The sequence below is a fragment of the Leucoraja erinacea genome, chromosome 2 (assembly GCF_028641065.1).
Source record: "Leucoraja erinacea ecotype New England chromosome 2, Leri_hhj_1, whole genome shotgun sequence".
Taxonomy (NCBI): domain Eukaryota; kingdom Metazoa; phylum Chordata; class Chondrichthyes; order Rajiformes; family Rajidae; genus Leucoraja; species Leucoraja erinaceus.
The window spans coordinates 98,517,891-98,543,356 of record NC_073378.1 but is presented as its reverse complement, the minus strand read 5'-3'; the positions used below and the strand labels follow the sequence as shown (position 1 = coordinate 98,543,356).

General features: G+C 40.5%; 1 protein-coding gene across 2 annotated transcripts in view; it reads right to left on the bottom strand.

The window, feature by feature from the left end:
- The window catches only part of dgkb (diacylglycerol kinase, beta), a 518,449-nt gene that overhangs the window by 344,412 nt on the left and 148,571 nt on the right, over positions 1–25,466 (bottom strand). For both annotated transcript variants that reach the window (XM_055661892.1, XM_055661899.1), the window contains 3 exons: positions 15,072–15,189; positions 10,556–10,644; positions 10,339–10,455 (listed from right to left, as the gene is read on the bottom strand). In XM_055661892.1, coding sequence (XP_055517867.1) covers positions 10,339–10,455; positions 10,556–10,644; positions 15,072–15,189 — 324 coding nt within the window. The remainder of the gene's footprint in view (positions 1–10,338; positions 10,456–10,555; positions 10,645–15,071; positions 15,190–25,466) is intronic.

Genomic DNA, 25,466 nt, shown 5'->3' with positions numbered 1-25,466 from the left:
TCATGACTGAGAGTGGCGGGGCAATGGACGATATAAAGAGGTGAGTGGGGGGGGGGGGGGGGAGAGAGGAGGTGGCAGGAAAAAGGTGAGCCAGGGAAGGGGGTGGGAAATAATGGGCAGATGGAGTCAATGGGGAGGAAGAGGTAGTTGGCGGACTGCAACTTGGTCTTGTGTTTGAGGCAGCAGAAGTCTGCAAGCAGGGTGATGCCATCCGGTTCGACATCCGTAGGTGCCCGCCCTAAAAAGGGCGCATGCTTCGGGTTGGCACCAAGCTGCAGCACTACTGCTGTCTCTGTTTGTTGTCGTTCGCCTGACTGAGGTCAGTTGACAGGGCTCACCATGGGGAGGTCAACATCTGGCGGGTGTTAGGCGTTCAGAGAAAGAGAAACAAAAAAAGGAAAGATGGAGGAGGGAGAAGGATGTAATATTCGCATTGCACCTCCTCCAGTCTGATCTCTGTATTTGATGCTCATGATGTAGCCTCCTCTACATCGATAAGACCAAGCGCAGACCAGGCAACCATTTTGAGGAATACTTGCGCATTGCCCAATATTTCCACCCTGACCTTCTGATTGCACACCATTTCATCTCCCCTTCACATTTCCACATATACCTGCCAGTCCTTGGTCTTTTCCACTGCAAGAATGAGGTCAAGTGCAGACTGGAAGAACAACATCTGATAGTTTGATGTGGTAGTCTACCACTGTGGGTATGAACATTGATTTTTTCTTCCAATTTCAGGTAATCTACACTCCCTGTATTCTTTTCTCTCTCCCCTTCTGAATTAGTCAGGTGCTTCCCTCCACCAACTTGGTTCCTTCTGCTCACCATCCCTCTCTTACCCGATTCCACATATTACCTTTCTTACTTATCAGAATCCAGCATCTGCGGCCACATATTTTGCGCATCACCTCCCCACTTTCCTCCACTCACACATGTTTCCACCTCCTCAATTTGTTCTCTCTCCTTATTTGTCTTTACTTCTTACTAACCAATTGCTGTCTCCCAACTTCATCCCTTCCTGTCCCCAACTGGCTCCACCTGCCCATCATCCCCCTCCTCACCAAGTTCTAGTTATCGCCTGGAAATCTCTGCTTTCAGTCCTGATGCAAGATCTCAGCCCAAAACATCAACTGTCCCTTTCCCTCCCCAGATGCTACCTGACATGTTAAGTTCCACATGCAGTTTTTGAATCGCAATATATTGAGGATAACTTCACAGCATCTTCACTATGAAAGTATTTAAAGCTCTGCCATCTTGTTGAATTCAATCCAATTTAATTTTGAGTAATACAATCATGCTTGACATATCTATTTTAGGAGGCATTTACTTCCCAAAACTTAGGTTCAATGGTACACACGATTATGAGCTCTGGCTGATAGAACATGGCTTCAATCACAGATGAGGTAAACTCTCATGAGAAGAGGTGAATGGGGGACCTTGAAAGAAAACAAAGTTCAAGAAAACATTTCCACACAAAAGGTTTTGCGAATGTGGCATGTTTTGGCAGTTTTAATAAACCATAAATGTTTTAGTGTTTGAAAGGGAATTGTTTCACTCTTAAAATTAGGATATTAAAGAGATGAAAATGAGAAAATGGATTAAAAATGCTAAAGACAGGGATAATAAACAAGAATAATAATAGCAGATTAGCAAGTAAGTTGTGAAGAAGACAAAAGGTGGCTACAAAGGGATTGAAATAGGTTAAGTAAGTGAGCAAAGGAAATATACTGTGGGGGAAAAGATTAAATTGTTTATTTTGGCGGAAATTGAAAAAAGGAAGTATTGAATTCACAATTGCAGATACAGCAACAAAAATCGGAAAGCTAACAGAATGTTCACGTTTCAGTGGAAGAATTGAATAAAAAATGGCAAGATTATGTTTCTTTTATAGGGCATTGGTGAGATCACATCTGGAGAACCATGAACAGCAGGGGTCATCTTATTTAAGGAAAGGTGCTAAAGCATAAGAAGTCGTTCAGAAAAAGTTTATGGACTGGATTGAGCGATTATGATTTGAGGAAAGTTTAGACAGGATGGATGTGCATTCTTTGGAGGAGAGAATTGCAGGAGGGAATTGAAACGTAGAAGATTCTGATGTCTTGAAAGCCTGAAGATGTATGGACAGACTAGTTCAGAGTAGTAGAAACCAAGTGTTAAATCTATGAGCATGGGCTAAAATGGTTGCTATGTGCAAACATAAATGCCAAGTGAGGTTCAGGTAACAATCAGCTCAGCCACATCCTATTAAATGTTATCGCAGCCTGCAATATTCCTGCTCATAATTTGTATGCTATTATTGAATGTGTTCAGTGATTATATTTGTTATTGAACAGAAACCATGCATGGTGCCACAGTTGAAGAATGAAGGTAAATGTTTCTATGTAAAAATTTATAGAAAGTCAAATGTAATAAATGACAGAACTCAAATAGATAACCACAAAAATGTAAATCGGGAGCAATCTGGATTTAATAAATATTTAAATCTGTTCCACTTGTTTGGTGTCCCACTTACATGGGTGATGGATCTGCAAAGAAATGTGGGAAGTTTGACACAAGAACTAGATCATAATGTGAAAACATATTGGAATTATTACATTCCAACACTACCTCCAGATGTTTATGCCTTCACGGTAACATAAAGAGAGCAATGTGTGTGATTCTGGAGGTACACATTGTGTGTGATTCTGGAGGTACACATTATGTGTGATCCACCATTTTATGTAATTCTCAGACTGCCCAAAATCCTAATGTTTATGGCTTGTGCAATGTTACCCTGACAACAGCGAAAGTCAATAACATAAAAATTAATGGGAGAAACTGCAGTATATTTACCCACGTTACAATACAGGTTCAGCTTCAAATATAGCCACTTGGGGATGGCTAAGCATTGTTAGATCATCAGTAGGAAGATGAGTGATGAGATGGCTCAACTGATTGGGCTGGGAACGGAATTGATCCAATCATGCACGAAGATGGCAAAGGCTGCCATCCACATATGTATCATTTTCCTGTTTGACAATGATGATTCCAAACATATTGATCCAAAGCCTTTGGTTTTAACAGTTTTCCTTGTAGCATTGAACATAGAAAAGTAGGTACAAGAACATACTCTTTGGCTCAATATATCTCTGCCAATTTAAACTTGTCTATATCCCACAATGCAAAACACAAGTTGCTGGAGGAACTCAGCAGGTCAGGCAACAAATGTGGATGGAAAGGATAGACAACATTTTGGGTCAGAACCCTTCTTCAGACTGATGGAGTGGGGATGAAGAATGCATTTTGTTGTCCCTGTACTGTACACTGACAATGACAATTAAAATCGAATCGGATCTGAAGAAAGCTAGAAAATGGAGGTGGGAGTGGAGCAAAGCCTGGAACATTTTATCCCCTCCTGTCCCCTTCCACCTATGTCCCCTCACTGTGCCTTTATATCTAATTCATCCTCTTATTTACATGTCTGAAATCCTTTTGTTTCCATTTCACCACTAGTCTTTGTCACTATCTGGACCCATCAGCCAATCACTCCCTTCACCTCTATCCATCTATCACTTGCTAGGCTTTGCTCCACCCCTTTGCCTCTATTTTCCAGTTTCCAGTCATCTGTCTGACCCTGACCTAAAACATCATCTTCCATTCTCTCCTCAGCTGCCGCCTGACTTGCCAAGTATCTCCAGCACTTTTGATTTGCTCAAGATTCCAGCATCTAAAGTTTTTGTGCCTCTTCTCCCTCAATTCCTTGCCTGTTCATGTATCTGTCCAAATGCTTCTTGAACATTGTTATCATATCTGCAAGCTTGATGGAGTATCTTCCTAACGTTGAAGATGACAACTTCATCTCATCTCCAACAAGTTTAAATGCATTAATTTCTGGATCAAGATTGTAAAGTGATCAGTAATTGAGATATTATTGTAGAATCTGAACTGTTTCAATGAGCAAATTATTATTACCTGTCACTACTTGTGACTTATTCATCACTCTGGTGAGGAGGGAAAGAAAGCTAATAAAGCAGAACTGACTGAAATAGATCTGCCCTTCATTTTTGTAATTTGAACATATTTGGGGGATTGTCAGATAGCTTCCAGTATAATTGCTCCATGAAAAATTATTGCAGAAAGGTCCGGCAAGTATTGGTGTACTGTTATCCAGAGTATTAACCAAAACTCCCATTATATATGTAGGATCCGCCACTTCTTTGTCAGTTGTTAAGTGAATTAAATTGGCTGGCCTATGGGATGGTGGAGTATTGGGAGAAAGTTTTATTTTATTTTTTTATTTTTTTATTTTTTTTTATTTTATTAGAAGTTAATACAGCACAAAACAGTACAGTGGCACCTAATTTTAGGTGCCAACTATGTAATACCGTAATCCATTCTATGTACAACCTCTAGTTTTATGTTATAAGAAGGAAGTAAGCAGGACAAGAAAAAGAAAACAATAGAAAGGGGAAAAAGTGGAAAAATAGATGGTAGAGAGTAGAAAAACGTGAAGTGTGTATATAAAAAATAAAAAAAGGAAGAGAGAAAGTGGAAAGTAGAAATAGAAGAGAAGGCCCCTTAAAAGAGAATTTTTCAAATCTGTATTCGGAGATGTAGATCTATCCGCGTCATGAACTGAAATCAGCAATCCTTACGGTACCGCTGCATCACATGATTCCAAAAAGTCGATGAAAGGAGACCAACTCCTTAAGAATTGGTCATATTTATCTATTAGTCGGAGTCTCATTTCTTCAAGGCGTGCTATGTCCATCATATTCCTAATCCACATTTTAACAGTTGGTGTGGTTGTATTTTTCCAAAATTTAAGTATCAATTTCTTTCCAATTATTAACCCATAATTAAAAAAAACATTTTGATCTTTATTTAAATTGGTATCTTCTCCTATTATTCCAAATATAATCCATTCCGTTTTGGGTTCTATTCTTGACTTGAAAATCTTTGTAAATATATCAAATATATCACTCCAAAATTTATTCAACTTTGTACATCCTACAAATGAGTGTGTTATATTAGCGTTTTGAAACAAACATTTATCGCATCTGGGAGAGACGTTTGGATAAAATTTATTCAACCTCGTTTTTGAATAATATAGTCTATGTAATAATTTGAATTGAATTAAATTATGTCTTGCATTAATAGAACAGTTATGTGTATTCATCAAATACTATTGGGAGAAAGTTGAGTGAACAGATATGTTTTGTATTTTCAGTTTAAGATCTTGACAAATACTGTTTTATCACCTGTAGACATATTTTGGGCTTCAACACAGTTCAAATAAAATGTATGTACATTGCATTAGAACATTAGAAGCAATTTCAACGATGTGTGAGTGCTGTAGGGCTTTACGATCTCTTGTTTGTATGACTGCCATATCCAAAAGATGTCTATATTCGATGTTTATGCACATTTTTACTCCCATTATTTCCTTATATTGATAATTAATGCAACAATGCATTATTAAAATAATGATAAACTAAACTAAAGCTTTTCTTCTAATGGGATTATTTGGGAAATAAATGATAATTTCACACAGTGGAACATTCTAATTGCTGACCATTCTAATTACTAGTTCACTCAACGTTCACTCAATGTGAATGTAACATCTAGATCACCTTAAGGTGAACTATCTGACTTAAATACATTCAAGAACTAAAATAGAACCATTATATTCAGCAATGACAAATAAGCCATAAAAAATAAAGATTCAATAGGAAAATGAAGTGCTGGCATGGATGAGAAGGAAAACAAATATTGCTGAAAAGATCGGAAAAGGATTGAAAAGGTTTTAAAAAATATTCACGTGATGTTACCAGGACTGGAGAGCTTGAACTATAAGGAGAGACAGAATAGGCTGGGATTTTTTCACTGGAGCATAGGAGGTTGAGGGGTGCCTATACTGAGGTTTATAAAATCATGAGGGGAACATATTCATTGGATTGGTACAGTCTAGAGGAACATAAAACTAGAGGGCATATATTTAAGGTTAAAGGGAAAATGTTTTTCACATAAAAGAAGATGGGTACATGGATGAGCTGTCAGACGAGATGGGCATGGCAGGCACAATTACAACATTTAAAACACATTTGGGGAAGTACATTGATGAAAGGAAATTGAGGGATTTGGGCCAAATCCATGCAAATACAATTCGCACAGATAGACAATAACAATTGTCAACTTGGATGAGTTAGGCCTACTATCTACCTCTCTGGTGACCCTCGGACTATCCTTGATCGGACTTTGCTGGCTTTACCTTGCACTAAACGTTATTCCCCTATCATTTATCTATACACTGTAAATGGCTCAAATGTAATCATGTATTGCCTTTCTGCTGACTGGTTAGCATGCAACAAAAGCTTTTCACTGTACCTCAGTACATGTGACAATAAACTAAACTGAAGGGTCTGATTCCTTGCTGACTATCACTCTAAAAGTTCTCTGTGGCTGGCAAATGTTGTTGTGAATTAACCCAATAATGATATTAAAATATTTTTGTTTAAAGGAGATATCCAAAGTTGGGTTACTTTTCATGTGTACATTTTTTGACCATCTATCTTTCAAGATATAGAGAGAAATCTATGAGAGGCATGGATTGGATTGATGTTCTGGATCTTTTTCCTGCCAGCAGCAGTGTCAAACACCAGAGGGCATTTGTTTAAGGTAAGGGAAAGAAAGTTTTAAGGAGATTTGTGAGGCAAGTTATCTTTCTAAAGAGTGTGGTGGGTGCCTGCAACTTGCTGCCAGGGAAGATGGTAGAAGCAAATAATAAGATACATTTGAGGCATGAAAATACATTGAATAGAGGGATATGGAGCAGTTACAGGCAGGTAGGATTTGTTTAAGCTGACATCATGGCTGGCACAAACTATATTCTATATTTTCAATTTTAAAACAACAGTGTTGAAGCATTGAACCATCTATGCAGCACAGAGAAAAATAATTATATACATTGAAACCTAATGTATATAATTATGCACAAATTATTTCTGCATCATCTCCACGGTGATAAAATTGTAAATAAAAGATTCATCACATAATTCACTCATGGCCATGATATAGTCGTGTTGTTTTAAATGCTGCTTCATATTACATCACCCACATCTTGATACTTTTTTTAATGATGCAAGATGCGGTGTGTGTGAGTGGGGGGTGGGGGGTGGGGATTCTGTAAATGAATTAGTTGGTAAATCTACACATTTTAACCCGCTGTGTGCAACCTTGTTTGGGAGAATGGAACAAGGAAAACTAATATGAGCATGAGCAAATCCCCTCTCAAATTATGATGCCGAGTCATACAATTAAATTTGGTTGATGTAAAAGCAGTGAAATTATTTTAAAGGACTAGACTAGTGGATTCTCCCCACCATAATTCAACCATTAATTTCTCAGTCTTGCAAAATGTATGTACAATTTACATATGATTTGTGTTTTTATGTGTAGCCTGTCTACGAGGCCACGATGATGCTGCAAGCAAGATTTTCAATGAAATAAGAACAATTCACATGTTACATATCCTTTAATTTAGTCAGGTATTTGCTATGGAAAATTAGTTGCCATACGGTCTCATTAGGGAACAGGATAGTGAGCAGAAATGGCTAAAATGGCTTGAAAGTAAAAAGCATCTTAAAAGCCGAAAGAAGTGCAGACAAGAAAGTGCGGGAGAATATTCATGAGTTTGATTGCCAGCAACTGATTGTCCAGCAATGCTAGAACTGGTTGACTGAAGAGATCTCAGAGGGTTGTGAAACTGGACTGTGTTACAGAAAGGAGAAGATAGAATTCCACAGATTTGCAGGAAGAATGAGAATTTCAAAATTAGGCACTGGCATACGTGTCAGAGATGTCACTAGATGTATTGAGCAACTCCAGTGGTCACTCATGATTCTGCAGAGTGTGCTGTTCTTCTGCAACTTAATGCATTAAGTTATTGACTACATGTTATCCCCAGTTTACAAATGCCCGACTTATGTACGGCCAGTACATACAAATAGACACATGGGAGACCTGTGGGATGGATTTGCCTGCTGCAGCAGGGCTCCAGGAGACTGTTCTTGACACTTGCTGGAAATTTGCCAAACTGAACCAAAGAAAAACACATTCCAGTTCCATTTTATGTATCCTATCCACAGGCCATGCAAACCAGCAGCAGCATCCTTTTTAAAACTGCGAATAACATTTCCCATCTGCAATAATGTTTTCAATATATATATTCCTATCAACCGAGATGGACTAGGTCTAAATCTGTTAAAATCAATGCTATTATTAAAACTTGAAATTTAAAATGCTTCTTCAGTCTATCCATTCTTAGAGACAACCCGCCAATGCAGGCATCTTCTGCTGTGTGCAAACCCGGTTCGTGGCCACGTTTCCGACATGAAAACTGTTTTGGGTTATCAACAGTTCTCAGGAAGGAAACTTTGTGTAACCCAGGTCCTGTTAAAGTCTGAGAGCAAATTGACTGCTTATTCTTAGATATTCTGTTGGATCTAATGGAGCATTCAAAATTTAAAAAAAGATTAAAATGGAAGAAGTAGTTAGGTAGCAAGACAGAGTGAAACTGAAAATATACTTGGAATCAATGTTCATGAATTATATGGTTATTTTAAATTTTAAAACATGTTGAAATATTACCAACACAATGCAGAGGAGATATTTAAGGGCCTGTCCCACTTTCTCGAGTTATTCACAAATTCTCCTGAGTTTTCAAACTTGCAGAATGTTCATAAGGAGTCCGTAGGAGGCCGTAGGAGTCCGTGGGTATATCGTAATGGCTCGTTATGCCAGCCATAGGTACTCAGGGCATCAGGTAAGTTGGGAAGTTTTTACAGCATCATGAAAAATGTCCTTGAGTAAAAAAATAGCCCCGAGTACCTGGCATAACGAGCCACTACAATATATCCACAGACTCGTTATGAACATTTTCCGAGTTTGAAAATTGGGAGAATTCGTGAATAACTCGATAGTGGGACAGGCCCTTTAATATTTTGAATAGTTACGAGTAATAAATCTACGGCTTATTTTAGCAAACACAACATCATGACTCAGACCCTGACATATTTGTTGATAGCTGAAGCATAACATTAAATTATAGTCATGGTTTCATTCTACAATTTTATCTCATTTCATTGTACAAGAATCTTATTAAACTGAACATTACACTGATAGTAGTTACGATTAGTTCTGGTTGAAATTAACATGGATAGCTACTGTAAATCATGTTCCACAATATTGGCACCAAATAGATTTCAATTGCTTGAAAATGCACTCTCCAATATTGTAGCAAAGTAATTAACACTGTTGAAGTAAGGTTATTTTCTACTAGTATTGCATGGTTTAATTTTAAATAACACTAGACCAAGTGCCGACCCGTTGGGTCTGTTCCCCCAAATTGTGGTTGCGAGGGGGGGGAGGGGGGGGGGATGCGGCATCACACACACTAGCTACCCCCCCGCTCACACATGCAAACTAACCCCCTTGATATTATATTAATATTATTAATTTGCTCCTTTTACCCCATAACCGCCCTATCCACTGACGCATAGCCCCCAACTCGCAGGCATTTGGGCCAGGTGCAAAGGCGTTGTGAAAGGGAGGGAGTGAGGGGGAGAGATCTCCCACCCCTGTCCCATTGTGATTAGACATCTGTGAGATGGCGCTGTGACTCATGCAGATGGGTGATTTTAGTGGGAACACGTGAAGGTTCCAATCTCCCTCACCTGTCCCATTGTGATGGCATATGTAAATGAGATCCATTGTGATTGGACATCTGTGAGTTGGCACTTTGGCTCATGCAGCAGTTTGATTTAATTTTTTTTTGATGTTTTGTGAACAATTTTATTCAAAATCTGGGAAAATAATTGACGAAATCTAGAGAGGAGTGGATTTCCGAACATTTGTTAAATCCCTACCGAAATTGTAAAAATCTCCGCGTTTTTGCGTCTGGTTTTCGAGGAAATACGTTTAACATGCAAAATAACACACACACACACACACACACACACACACACACACACACACACACACACACACACACACACACACACACACACACACACACAGTTTTAACAGTATATAGATGCAAAGCCACTGCAGTCATCATTGCAGAATTACATCAGTTATGTGGTAGTAAATTTGCTTCTAAATCAAAATGTGAAGAAAATTAATTATACAACATTATATTATGTAACATTACAGTGTACAATGCTGCAATATGAGATTTTGCTGTGCATTCACATTCAAAATAGGGCAACCTAGAAAGGAAGTTTCTCTGCTGGGATGTCCTTTATATGTGCTGCTACCGATTAATATCTGTGAATTGCTAGAGTTGCAAATACTTACAGTGATTTGACACCATACACAATGAAGGCCTGTAAGACCCTGATAACACTTGATGGTTTTATGGCACTTGTCACATTTCTTTGGACAGTTTCCTTCCACCCAGAAGTGATGCATTACCTAAGGGAAGCAAATGTGTAATTTGTTTAGAAAATACACCAGGTCTATAATGTAAAGCCAATGCAATTCACTGTGCGAGATAAGTAAGAGGACAGCTTACAGTTGCATTCTTTTTTGACTTGACATATGTGTTGATGCAGGTGGGAAGAGTTCTGGACACACAGCGTTCATGAACTGTATACTTGCAGACTGCAGAATTATAAACATAGGTCAATAAAAATAACTTAACCTTACAGTTTTAAGGCAAAACCAACAAATACATTTGTTTTTATTCTTATTCCTGAAGAGAGAAAATAATAAGTGTGGGCTTTTTTTGACCCAGTTCACTTCAGCAAGAGACTATAACCAAAATGAGGTCATTATTTTTTTGTATATAAATGGTTGGAAAACAGCAACAAGGGGTTCGCCATTTAACCCCCTGAGCCCATTCACCATTCAATGACAGACATCCTGATTGATCTATATGTAAACTCCATTTGCTTGTCTTGGTCCCATTTCTCTTGAAAAGCTCTTGATGAGAAAATAAATCAATTGACCTTGGATTTAACGGAAATTACATCTATCATCTTAACTCTACCATGGTTTGCAGACAGAAATGTGTTTTAGCTTCTGTTTTGAATGAATTGGCTCTAATTTTAATAGCAAGTGTTTGGGTGACCTAGACTTGCTCATGAATAGAAAATAACTGATGTAATTCTGCAAGGGTGACCTAGACTTGCTAATGAATAGACATTCCCATTTACATTCAAGTCCACTAGATATCATTCTATAAGCCTTATGATTATGTTGTACATGGATTTTCTGAATTTTGCACTCCACCATCTTAGTTTTTTATTTCAAATCATTAAAAAATACTCAGCTCTATTCCATTTTGTGGTCCAAGATGGATGACTTTATACTTATCTGGACTAAAATTCATCAACCACAGTTTTAACAGTTTGCAATATATCAATGTCACTTTCTAGGCTCAATGCTCCCATCTGCACGACTTACTGTGTCACCAATCTGTGTCAATGGAAACTTGAATTTATGGGTTACTATTGTTTTCTCCAAGCCATTAATAAATACCGAGAACAGTTGAGGCCCTAGACTTCAAATATATTCTTGGGGTTTGGTGCTCACTACCCTTCTAACTCAATCGCAAAGCCATTTTGACTACTTTGTCATCATTGCCTACAAACCAATTCCTTACCATGTTAATGGTTTGCCTTAAATTGCATTAATTTGTATTTCAGTTAAAATCTCTTAAGTGGAACATTGGCAGATATTCTCTGAAGATCAATATAATCCATCAGTATTTTCTTGCTCCCATTTCAGTTACTTATACAAAAGGATCTGTGTTGGCTTTCCAGCCATGACCTACCTTTCAGAAATCCATGACCTATCTTTCAGCAATCATTTTCTTCTACTGTGAACACCAGTCTTAATTGTAGATTCCAATATTTTCTACACAAAAGATGTTGGACTAACAGATCTATAATTTGCTATTTTACTTCTCTCTCTTTTCGTCCATAAATAAATAACATTCAGCGTTTTGTAACTATGAAAAAGGTCTTTGAATTGGCAGTTTCTTGGAATCTTAAGGCTCAAACATATACAACTTTCTTGTAAGAAAACAGGGATTTCTCACTGTAGGAACCATTATATTTGTCCAATATTCAATCTCTGCTTACATTAATTCAGTGACTTTCAGTTCTTGATTTATTAGTTCCTCTGAAATGCCAGCTATGTTATCTATTTATCCCAGCATGAAGGATAGCAATTATTCAATATGTCTGCCATTTCCTTATTTTATTTGCAATGTCTCAACACCTGTTGACACTTTTCTGATGTCCACCAGAGTTAGCACAAAACCATTTAATTGTCTCTACATGTATAAAGTGTTTTTGACAAACATTATACAAACTTAGCAATTCACAGCAGCATAGACAAAAATGAACAAAAAGTTGCATTCTATATCATCAGAGGAAACAAACGGATCAGAAATCTCAGGAACAGAAGTTTTTAAAAAAAACATGTATTTCAAAGTGTAAATGAAAATCGTCCACAGCTCTGCCAGCTCGTCAACTTAAGAAGAGGATGTTTTGATGTGTCGGCTCAAGACCTTGCATCTGAACTGAAAGTGTTGAGGGGAGATAGATGGTACGAAGAGATGAGATAGAGAGGTGAGGCAGAGTCTGGCAAGCAATGGGTGGAACCATCTGTGGAGAGGGAATGACGGGCAAAATGAGTCAGGAGTGGAAATGAGAGGGATGGAAGGGGCACACGGTGAGGTGGGGGAGGGGAACAAAACTGGATAACAGGGGGCTGGGAGCAGGCTAGAAAAAGGAAGGTGAGGAAACCTGGGTGAATGAGGAGAGAGAAATGAGGAAACAAACACGATATCAGGATATCTGAAATTGCAAAATTCCATGCTTGTTCCCTTGGGCTGGGGACTAAGCTGCAATATAAGGTCTTATTCTACTAGTTTATATTTTATCTCACCCTAGCAGTGGGCAAGGCAGAGGACAGACAGGTTGTTGTGGGAATGTGAAGGGGGAGATGAAAAGGTATGGAACTGGAAGTTCAAGATGGCCATTATTGACAGCGAGTAGGTGTTCCACAAAACAATTAACTAGACTACACTTGATCTCACTGACATAGAGGAGGTTACATCAAAAGAACCAAATACAGTAAACAATGTTGAAGGAGGTGCAAGTGAATTTTTGTTTCACCTGGAAAGGTTATTTGGGTCCTCAGATGATGGTGAGGGAGGAGGTGTGGGGTTAAGTGTTGCATTTCCAATTGCTGCAGTAGTAAGTGCAGAGAGCCTGGGAATCGTGTACAGATTGATCCCTGTGGAAAACAATGAAATGGAGAGGAGATGTACCTGGTGGTGGCATAGTGTTACAGCTGGCAGAAACAATGAAATGTGCCATGCCGGATGCACAGGTCGGAGGGGTGAGAGGTGAGGACTATTGGTACTGTTCAAACTGGGAAATGGATGGTGTGACAGTAGAAGTCTGGGAAATGAAGGAAATGTAAGTAGAATGGATGTTTATTTGCACAATGTTATTAAATTATTAATTATGGAGGAAAAAGGTAAGTTCCCAGTTTAAATTTGTTAAATAGAAGACCAGATTTTGAGGTCAACAATAAAGTTATCTCTGACAGTAACCTGCACTTTTCTGACTCCTACCTCAATCTGGTATCAATTCAAAGGGACGCAATATCAAAGCATGATGTTCAGAAGCTGTGATGATTTGAAGCTTTCTGACAATTCTGGCATTCTCTGTGACATAGATGTTTAGAACATGTGATAGCTCCTTCTGACAACATCTTGATAAAACACTCTCTCCAGTGCCCTTGGAAATCTCTCTACAGATCAGGTCTCCTGTTGAGGATCCTTTTCTTGCATATCCATGTGGCAACTAGTTCTGCACAATGAGCACTCTGCCCTCTCTTCCTGTCAGATGATAGCTCAAATAGCAAGGCCATCAGTGTACCTATGTGCGTGTTGCCACAAACTGCAGAATTTCTCTGCAATTAAATGGTGCTTCTATCAAATTTATATTTTCAGCCATCGACAAACTATATCTGCACCTCAGTTTCCATCCAAAGGGACGTAATTAACAACCCTTTTAAATTATGCTTGAGAGTGTGACCAAGTGTGTTGACGATTGTGTGGCAGAAAGTGAGAGAGTACGTTTCTGTCTGCATGTGTGTGTATGTATGTGTGCATGTGTACGTGTGTACGTGTGTGTGTATGTGCATGTGCATGTGTACGTGTGTGTGTGTGTGTGTGTGTGTGTGTGTGTGTGTGTGTGTGTGTGTGTGTGTGTGTGTGTGCATGTGTACGTGTGTGTGTGTGTACGTGTGTGTGTGTGTGTATGTGCACGTGTGTGTGTGTGTGTGTGTGTGTGCATGTGTACGTGTGTGTGTGTGTGTGTGTGTGTACGTGTGTGTGTGTGTGTGTGTGTGTGTGTGTGTGCATGTGTACGTGTGTGTGTATGTATGTGTGTGTGTGTGTACATGTGTGTGTGTGTGTCTGTGTATGTGTGTGTGTGTACGTGTGTGTGTGTATGTATGTGTGTGTGTGTGTGTGTGTGTGTGTGTGTGTGTGTGTGTGTGTGTGTGTGTGTGTGTGTGTGTGTGTGTGTGTGTGTGTGTTTCTGTGTCTGTGTCTGTGTGTGTTTGTGCATGTGTGTGTGTGAGTAAATGCTTTTTGTTCGCATAGTACAGTTGAGTAAGCATCATTTCAGTGTTGTGAGAAAAATTACATCATGAATTGGTTTCTTTACATTCTTCCTGAATGTGCACACGCATGCACAACTGGTATCCAAATTTGTGTTCCAATCCATAGATATTTCGCTGCCTGAAGCGCCTAAACAAACAGGAAAAAGGAGCCCAGTTTTGCCCAATTATTTATTTGTATCACCACCGGCAAAAGCTCATCAGATAGAAGTAACCAAAGTAGCTTAGAATACTATTTTGTTTAATCGCTAATGTAAAAGACGAATGTGTTTTCTACATAATGTAATGTGCATTTGTGGATAATGCAGCCCAGTGAAGATTTCAAGGGAACTTTGCCTGAATTGAGCCTGACAGTCAATTCTCCACATTATTTCAATACTCACAGGAACAGCAGAGGCCTTGCTTGCCAAGACCAATCAGCATGTTCAAGCAGAGATTGCAGTAGGCAGGTTTGTTGAAGTGTTTCAGCTTCCACACATGTTGCCCATCATCTTTCACATTCTGCCAAGGAAAATAAATTTGCAATCAAGGTTATAGTGTCATCAACAAAATAAAGACATATCATTTAATTTAGTAGGTTAACAATTCTCACAGATTCTTTGAAAAAAAATTGTTGCAGTCCATGTTTTGTTACAGGGCAGATGAAATCTATTTAAAAATTGTACACAGCAAGATTCCACAATTAGCACATAAATGACCAGTTCATCCGTTTTCCTTATATCTGTTGACGAACAAGTCCTGTCTAGGACACCACAGGAGCCCATTCTTCTTTTTGAACATTGCCATTGAATATTTCATTACCATCTGAACTGGTGAATAGGATCTTAGTTTTAATATATTATTCTAAAGGACAGCATGGCTAATAATGCAATAATCCTAGCCCTGTCAAATTAAGTTAAAAGTTTCAAGTCTACACTACCTCCAAAGCAAATGGCTGTAAATCACCTAGTGAGTCTCTATTGATAGAACTTTGAAATAATAAAAGGATGATCACTTTGATATGTTTGTAACACAGGTCCCCAAATAGACAACGGGAATTAGAAGAACAGACATGTAGGGAGGTAGCAGATGGGTGCAAGAATAATAATGGGCCTGTCCCACTAAGGCGACTTTTTAGGTGACTACAGGAGACTGTGTGGTCGCCACATGTTCGCGGGTGGTTGCTGGGGAGTTGCCTTCATGGTCGTAAGTAATTCACGCATTCTCGGAACTAGTCGCGGCTTCATTCTGGTCGCCGCTAATTTTTCAACATGCAGAATCTTTACGCCATGGAGAGTAGCGAGAATTCTCGTGACATAGGTGCAGTGGTAGTGGGTCGCCAGGAGGTCGTAGATTGTCATAGGTTCATGTAGGTTGCCGCCAGGGCTGACCAGTGAATTTCATTGGCTCAAAAAAGCCATAAACAGTGGATCTCAGAACCAAGGATAACCGACCGGTAATGTTAATGTCTGTCGAGCTTCACAGCCGTGTATCTCTGGTTTCTTAAAAGTTGTCTCCACTCCTTCTCCCAACCCCGTCAACCCCTTCTCCCCCCTTCTTTTAAAGGACTTAATGGACCCTTCCCGTACTCTGTGCTTTCACCATCTTAATTACAGCGCCAACCTTCCTGTTCATCGTGGTGTGTGTCTGTACCACATTGGCTTTGCACCGTGTGAATTTCACTCAGACAGCGCTCCCCCCGCTTGCCCGTCCCCGCCTGCATGACTGGCTGGTGAAGGAAGCGATGAGTGTATTTGTTCAACTCTGATAGTCACCGTGCCAGTCGCCGGTTTTTCAGCGACCTGCTACGACTTGACAGTCACCGGCAGTCGCTTGAAAAATCACCTGTGGGACAGGCCCACAAGGTTGTAATATTAGGTGATTTTAACTTCCCTGGTATTGACTGGGACTTCCATGGTGCTCAAAGATTAGACGGGGAGGCAGTGGAAAAATAGATTATGAATGAGGCAGACAGGAGAGCAAAAATGCAGGTCATAAAATCATGTGATAGGTCAAGAATTAGGCCATTCAGCCCATCAAGTGTACCCCACCAGTCAATCGTGGCTGATCTAGCTCCCCCTCCTAACCCATTCTCCTGCCTTCTCTCCATTATCTCGGACACCCTTAAATCTGCCTCCTTTCAGCACCCCGGGCACTTTCCCTTGCAACCGCAAGAGATGCAACACTTGTCCCTTTACCTCCCCCCTCGACTCCGTTCAAGGACCCAAGCAATCGTTCCAGGTGCGACAGAGGTTTACCTGCATCTCTTCCAACCTCATCTATTGCGTCCGCTGCTCTAGATGTCAGCAGATCTATATCGGTGAGACCAAGCGGAGGTTGGGCGATCGTTTCGCCGAACACCTCCGCTCGGTCCGCAATAACCAAGCTGACCTCCTGGTGGCTCAGCACTTCAACTCCCCCTCCCACTCCGTCTCCGACCTCTCTGTCCTGGGTCTCCTCCATGGCCACAGCAAGCAGCACCGGAAATTGGAGGAACAGCACCTCATATTCCGTTTGGGGAGTCTGCATCCTGGGGGCATGAACATCGAATTCTCCCAATTTTGTTAGTCCTTGCTGTCTCCTCCCCATTCCTCAGTCCCCCTACTGTCTCCTCCCATCCCCCAGCCTTCGGGCTCCTCCTCCTTTTTCCTTTCTTGTCCCCGCCCACCCCCGCCCCCGATCAGTCTGAAGAAGGGTTTCGGCCCGAAACGTTGCCTATTTCCTTCACTCCATAGATGCTGCTGCACCCGCTGAGTTTCTCCAGCTTTTTTGTGTACCTTCGATTCTCCAGCATCTGCAGTTCCTTCTTAAACACTCCTTTCAGCATCTACCTGCCTCAACATCTCACCTCCATCCTTGCCCTCACCTGCCTGGCTCTGTTTGTAAATCGTTCTTCACCATGCCCCTTCACCACACCAATTACCTCTCACTTCTGTCTCACCATTTCCCCAGTCCTTTTCACACTTGCTATCTTCCCTCTCCACATTCAGTCCTGATGTAAGGTTTCGTCGAAACGTCGAACATGCATTTCCATCCATAGATTCTGCTCAACCCACTGAGTTCCTCCAGCAGATTGTTTGTTGATTTAGAGATTAAATCTGTGTGGCTGAATTCCAATTCATTTGATTACGTCATCATTTTGACATTTGCCAAAATGATAAATGTGTTCCACCAGGAATAAGATAGCCATAATAAGATATTATATCAGAATGCATAAAATCAAAACATTTCATAAACCATACCAATCATTGTTCATTGCTGTAACATTTGCCAACTATAATATTGAACAGAAATTATAGTCATTTTGTTCTGCACTAAGGTACTACAGGTAATTGTAACTAAATGTGAATTTACTAATAATACAAACTAAACTGAAATAATCTAACCTGGAGTGACTATTGTTTGTATCCTTGGAAAGCATCGCTATCTGATTTTTCCAGCTTCCACGACATCATTCCACTGCTGTATAACATCTAGCAAGTTTGGAAGCCACAGTCATGAACCTATCCCTTCAATCAGACTTTTTCTATAATTTAGAAAAGTACTGATGGTTATAGCTCATGCTGGGTCTTTAAGCAATTTCAATCATCTGTTTGTCTCTCATTAAAGTATGATTACCTCCATGCTGAGAAACTGGCTCCAATGCCTAAAATAGACAGTTGGCTAAATGAGGATTCCCCTCTAACCCTAAGCATATTGGCTACCTTTCTATTTAACTTTAATTACAAAGTAGGAAATGCACTTTATAGTGAGGCACCTGGTACACACAATTGCAATGGCATAAGATATTTTAATTTAAAATGCTAAATAGTTTTCAGCCTTTGTTTAGTGAAAACCACTGTTTTCCTCGTGAGGACAAAATCATAATACTGCTGATGGTAATAAATTGTAACAAAACAAGAAAGAATATAATAAGTATTCAGTAGATTAGCCAGCAACAGTGAAGAGGGAAGTAGAGACAATGTTTCATATGTTCATAAATCATAGGAGCAGAATTAGGCTATTTGGTCCATCTTTCAGTCATGATTGATTTATCTTTCCTTCTCAACCCCATTATCTTGCCTTCTCCCCGTAACCTTTGACACCCTTTCTAATCAAAAACCTGTTAATCTCCACTTTAAAAATATCCATTGATTTGGACCCCACAGCAATCTGAGACAATTAATTCCAATGAATCACCACCCTATAGCTAAAGAAACTTCTTTCTGAAGGTATGTCATTTTATTCATAGGCTGTACCCTCTGGTCCTGGACTCTCCCACTAGTGCAGATATCCTTGCCACATCCTCTCTATCCAGGCCTTTCACTATTCGGTAAGTTTTAATGAGATCTCATAGATCCCCTCATCCTTCTAAACTTAATCTGAAGACCATCAGAGGTTTGTGCGCATGAACTTGGTTCTGATTTTTTTTAAACTGTCCGCATTTGTCTCGAAAACTTGGAAAACTTCAAACTCTTTCTCTGTTGCCTTACTAGCAGAGTGCTCCCAAGATTTTCTTAAAGATAATCTGAAAATAATGACCCACCATGAATAAGGATGATAATTTAATACCACCTTAGGGAGATGCTTTGTTATTCAGCTAAGATGCTGAAACCTGGCTGCTCAAGCGAATGTTAAAGGTACCAATCTAAACCGAAAGAGACATCAACCAATGTTTTAGCCAAGTACATGGAACATAGAAAAGTACAACACAGGAGGAACAGGCCCTTTGACCTACAATGTCAGTGAAGTGTCATCCATACCACCCTGCTGCAGGAATTCACTTGGCTCTCCTGATGGCTGTCTGCATGCCTCCCTGGCTGATGCTAAGCTTCCACTTGATGAACAATACTTTTTCACAAATATCTTTGCAAAGTACCCTGAGACCTTTTTTAATCAGACCAACCTCAAGAGTGTGCTGCCACAATATTATCAACATGTCTTTTGTCCAACTAGAGGCCCAAACATCCTCAACCACTGCAACACAGCATCAAAAACACACAGTATTCCATGCCTAGAATGTACTTTTGTAAAACACCAAACACTAACTCTGTTTCCACTCCCTGTTTATAAGCAGAAACTAAAGTAAGAGGATTTGGTATAGAAAGTCATAAAGTGGTAATCCAAGGAAACAAATGAGATCCTTCACCACTGCTTTGAGTGGGTGAACTGGTCTGGATTCAAGGAATCTGCAGCTAACATAGATGAATATGCTGTCACAGACTTCTTCAGCAAGTGTGTAGACGACCGTGGACCAAAGAAGACAATTTGTATATTCCCAAACAGAAAGCCATCGATGAACCTCAAGGTCCTTTCCCAGATGAAAAACAAGTGAAACAAACCCAAGCGGTTCAAGAAACCTACCCAAGAGCTTCCAAGATTAAATTCCAAGGCAATGATTGGAAACCCGTAGATTGTGGCAAGGATTGCGCACTATAAAGTAGCAATGTTACAAAATTTTGAGATTTAAAAAATCAAGTCTGCAATCTATCCCATCAGATAAAGCATATAAATAAGTTTAATTTGACACCTAATTCACTTTCATATCTTCAATATTTAAAAGGTTATGGCCATTTTCATACTCGGAAATTAGCATCTTGTTCCCTATTGCTTTTCCATTGACTTAACTCAAAAGCTATAATCAAGGACAGTCAAAAGCCCATAACTTTCTTAAAAATTATGAGAACTGAATGACATTTTCAGTTATTATAGATTGAAGCATTCTGAAACAAATATGAAACAATCTTACTTGGATGACCTGAAATTAAAGCATATAATTAGTTAGTTAGCTTATTGTAGCTAATTACAATATTAAATTACTAGATTAAACATCTATCCATTTCTTTAAAAAAATTAACATTTTTAAATGGCCTAAGTGTCCAAATAACATTACACAAGAATTGACAATATAACATGATTTTTTAATCTCATTGTCATTAATTTATAGACCAAATGGAAGGAATTTAGTTTAATTCACGTAAATTAATGGCCATTTTAATCATCTTGGGAGTGGGATTTTGTGGAACGCGATCGATTGGAAGGTTGCATTTGCGGTGAATTTAAACCCCATAACAGTAGGAAAAACACTGCCGGTTTGATGGGGCTTACATCACCTATTCGCAACATGAAATTTTGATTAAAGGCACTAAATGAACTAAGAAGCACGTTTATATGTAAAAATTAATGGCTTACCTTGCTTTGTCCCGTACATGAGTTCTGTCCCATTGTCAGCGTTGATGGCTTTAGAAGACGATTTTTATTTTACTCCTGCTATTAAATTATCCAGCGATGTTTTTCAAAAACTTGATAAAACGCAAGTCGGATCGATTTTTCTTCAGCAGTTAAACAGCCTGACAAAGATCGACTTCAAAAGGCTGTAGAAAATGGCAATTTAAACCCACCCCCCTCTCAAAGGGGCCAAAGTTGCGCACATGGCCAGTGGCAGAACTGCAGCGCCGCTGAAGGTAAGTTTTGTGACATACCTATATACAGGGCTACAAAGCCAAGGAGGGCAGTATCACTGGCAACAATGGAGCCACACCGATTAACAATCCATAAAACACCACTTTGAACAGTAGACGGTGGAGGAATGTCTCCTGCCCTGCTTGTCTCAGGCGTCTGTACCAACGATTACCATGGCAGAAGTAAGATTGACCTTTCTGAGAGTGAATCCGTGTAAAGCAACTGGCCCAGATGGAGTCCTTGAATACGTCCTCCAGACTGGTGTGAATCTGGCAGAAGGATTTACAGACAACGCTAACCTCACTACCCCATTTCAGGGGCAGCGAAACATTTTTGAAAGTGGGGGGGCTGAGCGATCACTGATCACCGGCCACGGGGGGCAGGCCTCGGGGGACCGGCCACGCGGGGCAGAGCGACCAAGCGGGGTGGGTGTGGGATTGTGGCACAATTATTATTTTTTGGTGTTGCTCGACCTCTAAATACTGGGGGATAATACAGGCCATCCCCCAACTCAAAAAGTGGGGGGCGGGGGGTATATCCCCCATTCCCCTCACCCCTCCACTCTCCCCCTCTCCCTCCCCCTCTCAGGGCCCGCCCTCCCTCCCTTCCGCTCGGCGGCTAATCACAGCGCTTCATTCATTGCCCCATATCTCGATGGTGAACAGCGCTATGATTGGCCGTTGAGTGGAGGGGAGGGAGGATTTTGGGGGGCAGTTGGTTTCCGCCACGGCTGGTCATGGTTTTGCCGCGCTAACTGTGCGTTTGTTCTGAGATACTGGATGTCGGAGGTCCTCAGAAGAAGAGAAAAATATGCCTGCGGGCCGGATAATTTTGGGTTATGAAGCATGTCTTGCCAAAAAAGTGGAGGAGCTGCAGCCCCCTCAGCCCCCCTGGTTCCGTGGCCCATGCATTCTAAAGTCCCCACCTGCTTCAAGAAATCCACAACCCGGGGGTGCCAAAGAAAAGTAAAGTTCAAGAAATCCACAACCATCCCGGTGCCTTAATGACTACCATCCTGTCTTCTGACATCCACCATCATGGAGTGTTTTGAGAGACTGGTGATGGCACAGAATTACTCCAGCCTTCCAGCCAGCCTTGAGCCACTGAAGTTTGCTTACCATTGCAACAGGTCCACAGCAGACATCATCTTCTTGGTCCTGAATACATTTCTGGAACAACTAGACAACAAGGACTCCTTCATTCTACTCTAATTATTGAGTATAGTTCCACCTTCAATACCATAATCTTCTCCAAATTAATCTCTAACCCCTTGGACCTAGGAGTCAGTTCCCCCCCTCTGCCACTGGATCATCAACTTTCTGACCCACAGATCACAATCAATTGCAGGTGACAACTCCTCCACAATAATTCCCAACAGCGGTGTCCCACACGGATGCATTCTCAGTCCCCTATGGTGCTGCCTATACATTCACGACTGCATGACCAAATTTGTTCTATCTCCATCTATGCGTTTGCAGGTGTCACCACTGCCGTGAGCCGCATCATAAACAATGACAAGTCGGAGCAAAGGTAGGAAATAGAGAACTTAGTAAAATGGTGTCAGGACAATAACCTCTCCCTCAATGTCAGCAAGATGAAGATTGACTTCAGGAAGCATGGTGGAGACATGCCACAATCAACATCAATGGTGCTAAAGTGACAATGCCTCAAGTTCTTTGGCATTAATATTACCAACAATATGCTGTGGATCAACCACATTGATGCAACTGCAGAGATGGCATATCAACACCTCCACTTCCTAAGGAGTTTGACAAAATTCAGCATGTCTCCAATGGTTCTTACAAACTTCTACACTTGCAGCATAGAAAGCATACTGTCGAGTTACACCATGTTAAGTTGGAACAGTTCTGCCCAAGACTGCATGAACTTGGAGAGAGATATGGACATAGCCCAGTGTCTCAAACAGACCAGTCTTCTCACCATTGACTCCATCTACACTTTGTGCTGCCTTGGAAAAGCACACAACGTAATCAAAGTGTAGGAAGGAACTGCAGATGCTGGATTACACTGAAGATGGACATAAAATGCTGAAGTAACTCAGCGGAACAGGCAGCATCTCTGGATAGAAGGAATGGGGTACCTTTCGGCTCGAGCCCCCTCATTCTGAAGATGGGTCTCAACCCGAAACGTCACCCATTTCTTCTATCCAGAGGTGCTGCCTGTTCCGCTGAGTTACTCCAGCATTTTGTATCAATCCTCAGCATAATCAAAGGCATGTTCCACCCTGCTCAACCGAACATGATGCAAAAATAAACGAATCTCAAATGCCCATATGGTCCGTATTGCTCCACTCCCTGCATATCAATGTGCCCATCAAGAAACCTCTTAAGTGCCACGATAGTATCTGCCTCCACCACTATCCCAGGCACTCGCCACCTTCTGTACAAAATACTTGTTCCACTCATTTCCTTTAAACTGTGTCCCTTTCACCTTAAAGTTATGCCCTCTAGTCTTTGACGATTCCATCCTGGGAAAAAGGTTCTGACTGTGTTCATCCATCAATGAATATGTTCATCTCAGGCAATGCATAAGGCAACATATAAGTACAAATATTTTAAGAAGTCTTAACAATGATGTGCAAACGGTAGTGCATATTATATTACAAGTGGCACTTAAGGTTTCTTCCTAATGTATTTCTCTTCTGTTGCTCAGCATTGTGTACAAACAATTCATGTTTTTAAAGGAGCCCTTCTTTCTCAAGAATAAGATAATGAGTTTCAACAAAGTAACCAAATTCTTAACCTTCTGAGCATGCGGCAAGGCAGGGGTAAGAGAGTGCTCCACTGCTAGCCATCTGTTCCTCCATCTGCCCGTTCATACCACCTCATCTGAAGACCTTTCACATGCTTTGTCACTTCTGCCTTTTAACCAAACATGATAGCTGACCACTTTCAACCATATAATTAGTCACTGTCACACACTGGCACCATATGTTTGGTAACATTTCATCTGCGAGAACTAATCGGTCCATACGGATGTACAAATTAAGAGCAGGAACAGGCCTCTCCCACTGTATATGGATGAAGGCTGATCTATTTGCAATCTCAGCTCTGCCCCACTTCCTGGGATCGTTCACTTCCCTCCCTTGCCTATCAAGAATCCCTTAGTTTAGTTTAATTTGTTATTATTGTCACGCAAACTGAGGTAAAGTGAAAAGCTTTTGTTTGCATGCTATCTAGTCAGACAAAAGACACAATATGAATCGACCTCATCCTCAAGCATTTTCAGAAATCTTCTTCCACCACCCTTTATGGTTGAGTTCCAAAGACTGCAATGGTAGGTGTCACATGGATCATTAGATGCTTGAACTGCTCGAGGCAGTGGTCAACATAACCACTGCAAAGCATGAGTCCTAATCTAAGCCAGCCAGCTAAAGATGTACTATAATTTGTGTCAATGCTGGGAGATAACGAAAAGGTGTTGAAAAGGTTGGGAAATATATTTTATTTGGCTTTCTTGAAACTTGAACTCATAGGTCCTGCTTTTACAGCCAAGACCAAACAATATTTGGCAATTGGGAACCCTGTAAAAGGTGCGGTATTCAACTAATACTCAAGGCATCAACAAATAAAGTTTCAACAAGTTCCCTCATTCAAGTCTCTTCCACAAGGGGAAACACTGCTGGCCTAGTACGGCAATTCCAATGCACAGGAACATGAGGATAGTGGTGGATTCAGCCATCATGGGCGCAGACGTCCATCCATTGGAAGCATCTACATGAGATGCTGCTTCAAGATGGTGCCACCTAAGATCATGGGTCATGCCCTCTTCTCACTGCTACCATTGGGCAGCTGGTAGAGAAGACTGAAGTCCTACACCTCCAGGCTTAGGAAAAGCTACCTTCCGACAACAACAATAAGGTTCTTCAACCAACCCACTTGACTCAAATCCTACTTCAACAATAGACCACTACAGTCCACCTCTTGCAGAACCATGGAGTTGGTTGTTTCTCTAATTATATTTTTGCGCTAATGTCGTACTCTCTGCACACTCATCTGTTTTTTTAGAATTTTGTGCGCCATTCGTGTATACATTGTTTTTGTTCAAGTCTTTGTGCTTGTGATGCTGCTACAAGCAGTATTTTGTGTGTAGCTGTACCTCACTGTACTCATGCATAATAATTTGAACATCTGGCCTGTCCTGTCCCCTCAGGATCTTACAAGTTTCTAAATTCCAAAGAGCAAACTACTTTAGCCATTCATAATAGGTAAAGCCTTCATCCCAGAATTAGCCTGGTACACCTCTTTTATACTGCTTCTAATCCTAATTTATTGTTTCTTAAATAAGTGGATCAAAACTGCGCACAAGACTGAACAAAGCTGTGCGTCAGCATGGTG